Source organism: Chiloscyllium plagiosum, chromosome 27 (genome assembly GCF_004010195.1).
Source record: "Chiloscyllium plagiosum isolate BGI_BamShark_2017 chromosome 27, ASM401019v2, whole genome shotgun sequence".
Taxonomy (NCBI): Eukaryota; Metazoa; Chordata; class Chondrichthyes; order Orectolobiformes; family Hemiscylliidae; genus Chiloscyllium; species Chiloscyllium plagiosum.
Window position 1 is genome coordinate 47,994,835 of NC_057736.1, and position 3,593 is coordinate 47,998,427.

Consider the following 3,593-nt stretch of genomic DNA (forward strand, 5'->3'; position numbering starts at 1 on the left):
CCCCCACCCCCGTCTGACCTATCACCCTCACCTTGACCTCTTTCCACCTATCACATTTCCGACGCCCCTCCCCCAAGTCCCTCCTCCTATCTTTTATCTTAGCCTGCTGGACCAACTTTCCTCATTCCTGAAGAAGGGCTAATGCCCGAAACGTCGATTCTACTGTTCCCTAGATGCTGCCTGACCTGCTGCGCTTTTCCAGCAACACATTTCCATCTCTGGTCCTCCATCAGTACTGACCTTCTGACAGTGTGCGCACCTTAGTACTGTCCCTCTGATAGTGCAGCATGCCCCCAGTGCTGACCTTCCAACAGTGCAGTGTTCCCTCAATACTGATCCTCTGACAGTGCCACGCTTCCTCAGTACTGACCCTCTGAAAGTGCTGTGATCCCTCAGTACTGACTCTCTGACAGTTCAGTGCTCCATCAGTACTGATCCTCTGAGAGTGCAATGCTCCCTCAGTACTGACCCTCTGACAGTGCGGCACTCCCTCAGTACTGACCCTGTGACATTGCGGCCCTCACTCTGCACTGACCCTGTGACAGTGCGGCCCTCCCTCTGTACTGAGTCTGTGACAGTGCTGCCCTCCCTCTGTACTGAGTCTGTGAAAGTATGGCCCTCCCTCTGTACTGACCCTGTGACAGTGCATCCCTCCCTCTGTACTCAGTCTTTGACAATGCAGACCTCCCTCAGTATTGACTGTCATTGTGGTGCTCCATCAGTACTGACCCTGCGAAAGTGCAGTGCATCCTCAAAATTGACCCTGTGACAGTGCAGCCATCCCTCTGTACTGACCCTGTGACAGTGTGGTCCTCCCTCTGTACTGAGTCTGTGACAGTGCAGCCTTCCCTCTGTACTGACCCTGTGACAGTGCGGCCCTCCCTCTGTACTGAGTCTGTGACAGTGCGGCCCTCCCTCTGCACTGACCCTCTGACAGTGCAGCACTCCCTCTGAACTGACCCTGTGACAGTGCGGCCCTCCCTCTGTACTGACGCTCTGACAGTGCAGTGGTCCCTCTGTACTGACCCTCTGAAAGTGCTGTGATCCCTTAGTACTGACTCTCTGACAGTTCAGTGCTCCATCAGTACTGATCCTCTGAGAGTGCAATGCTCCCTCAGTACTGACCCTCTGACAGTGCGGCACTCCCTCAGCACTGAACCTCTGACAGTGTAGCACTCACTCTGTACTGACCTTCTGACAGTGCAGCACTCCCTCAGTACTGACCCTCTGACAGTGCAGCACTCACTCCGTACTGACCCTATGAGAGTGCAGCGCTCCCTCAGTACTGACCCTCAGACAGTGCAGCCATCTCTTGGTACTGACCCTCTCGGTTTACTGCAACTCCTCCAATACTGGATTGAATGGCATCTTGGGTTATGTGCACAAAATCTGTTAGTATATCTGAAAAAAGTAACCCCATGTACATACACCATGCTTTCTCTCCCCATTCCTTAACATGTTTATTTCAAAATGAAGGTTGATGCTCACCCGCATCCACCAGTACATTGTACACCTTAATATTTCTGTCTGTCTTTTCAAAGCTGTCCGTGGCCAATTGTCCCTTTCCATTTCAGATGTCTATTCAGAAGGTGAGGGGTGGAGTTGAGGAGAATTTAGTTTTACTCTCCTAATATTTAAACTGTATTGAGTTAATTCCAGAGCCATGGGTCTACAAGTGGAAAATGCCAGTAGTGTAGGCAGATTTTCGGTTGCAAGTGCAGACACAAAGGGCCAAATGGCCTCCTTTTGTGCTGCAAACATCTGAGTTATTGAGAATCTCCCCACAACCGATTGAAATCTCTGTTTGAGTTACTCTGAGCCCCTTGAGAATCCCTGAATGTAATCACTGTCCTCTCAGTGAGCTTCGCCCAAGCTTTGAAAATCCCTCCTGAAACATCCACAGTGACAACTTCAGCCAAGCTTTTGGTCACCCCAGCCTTTTGGTTCCCTGTATGCCTCAGGGTCACATTTGATTTCATAGTTCTCCTGTTAAGCTACCTTGAGGCTCTAGGCGCTGTGTAAATGTAGTTGCTGTGTGGCACGAGCAGAGGGCGGGCGCAGCCTCCAGTTTGTTCAGGATCATGGTGGGGCGGTGCCCTTCCCCGGCCCCTGTACATAACCGGGGCGTGGGCTCTGCAGCTCAACATTCAACAGCTCACTGAACAGGCATCGCGTTCAGCTAATCATCCCCAGCGGGGTGAGTATATCCCGGAGCGCCGGGGAAAGGCAGTCGCTGGCTCTGGGTGAATTCTCTCCTGAGTGTCTGTCTGTCTGTCTGACTGTACTGTACTGTGTAAGTGAATGAGTGTGTCAGTTTCTGTGTGTGTGAGACTCTGTGTGAATTCTGTCCTGTGTGTGTGAGAGACTCTGTGTGAATTCTGTCCTGTGTGTGTGTGTGAGACTGTGTGAATTCTGTCCTGTGTGTGTAAGACTGTGTGAATTCTGTCCTGTGTGTGTGAGTGTGAGGCTACTGTGTGAATTCTGTCCTGTGTGTGTGTGTGAGACTGTGTGAATTCTGTCCTGTGTGTGTGTGTGTGAGACTGTGTGAATTCTGTCCTGTGTGTGTGAGACTGTGTGAATTCTGTCCTGTGTGTGTGAGATTGTGTGAATTCTGTCCTGTGTGTGTGAGACTGGGTGATTTCTGTCCTGTGTGTGTGTGTGAGGCTACTGTGTGAATTCTGTCCTGTGTGTGTGTGTGTGAGACTGTGTGAATTCTGTCCTGTGTGTGTGAGACTGTGTGAATTCTGTCCTGTGTGTGTGAGACTGTGTGAATTCTGTCCTGTGTGTGTGAGACTGTGTGAATTCTGTCCTCTGTGTGTGTGTGAGGCTACTGTGTGAATTCTGTCCTGTGGGAGTGAGTGTGAGGTTACTGTGTGAATTCTGTCCTGTGTGACGGTGAGTCAGAGAGAGACAGAGTGTGTTACACGGTGGTGAGATCGAGTGGTCTTTACATGACTCCTGACAACAGGTTTATAAAGGGGAGCAAAACAACCCTAGCATACAGACAGCATTTCTGAGCGCTGAGTTAGGGAGAGTTCAATTTGCCTGTTTATCTCTCGGATAGTCTGTTTGGAGAGCAGCTCCTGGACCAACAGGTTGAATGGGCTGAGCTTGAAGCTAATGAATGGGAGCTGGAATTTCGAAATTGACTTGCTGAGTCCTGATTGTTGCAGGTTTCAATTCCTCCAGAGACTGACTGCCTCCACGTACCCATGGATCGAGTGAGCCCGCTGCTGCTGCTGCTGCTGTGTCCGGGGCTTCACGCTGCCCTGAGCCGCGGGCGCCGAGAGCTCAGCCCCGGCTTACACCGCTCTGGGATCCGGGACCCACATGGCTGGTACTGCCGCCGCCTGGGCTCCTGCTGTCCGGGCCGCGATGATGTCTGCACCGTGCCCTACATCGACACGGTCTGTTACTGCGACCTGTTCTGTAACCGCACCGTGTCCGACTGCTGCCCGGATTTCTGGGCATTCTGCTTGGGGACACCACCACCCGATCAGCACGGTAAGGAGCACTCACACACACACTCACACACCCTGACACACACACACACACACTCACACATACACCCTCACACATACACCCTCACACAC

General features: G+C 51.9%; 1 protein-coding gene across 2 annotated transcripts in view; it reads left to right on the forward strand.

Moving 5' to 3' along the window:
* Positions 1-2,063: 2,063 nt before the first annotated feature.
* The window catches only part of tinagl1 (tubulointerstitial nephritis antigen-like 1), a 103,819-nt gene continuing 102,289 nt past the window's right edge, over positions 2,064-3,593 (forward strand). Inside the window, exons 1-2 of one of the 2 annotated variants that reach the window (XM_043717968.1) lie at positions 2,064-2,197; positions 3,190-3,504. In XM_043717968.1, coding sequence (XP_043573903.1) covers positions 3,213-3,504 — 292 coding nt within the window. In that variant the 5' untranslated portion in view covers positions 2,064-2,197; positions 3,190-3,212. Of the gene's footprint in view, positions 2,198-3,173; positions 3,505-3,593 lie in introns of both variants that reach the window. The other variant, XM_043717967.1, reaches the window with a different exon arrangement.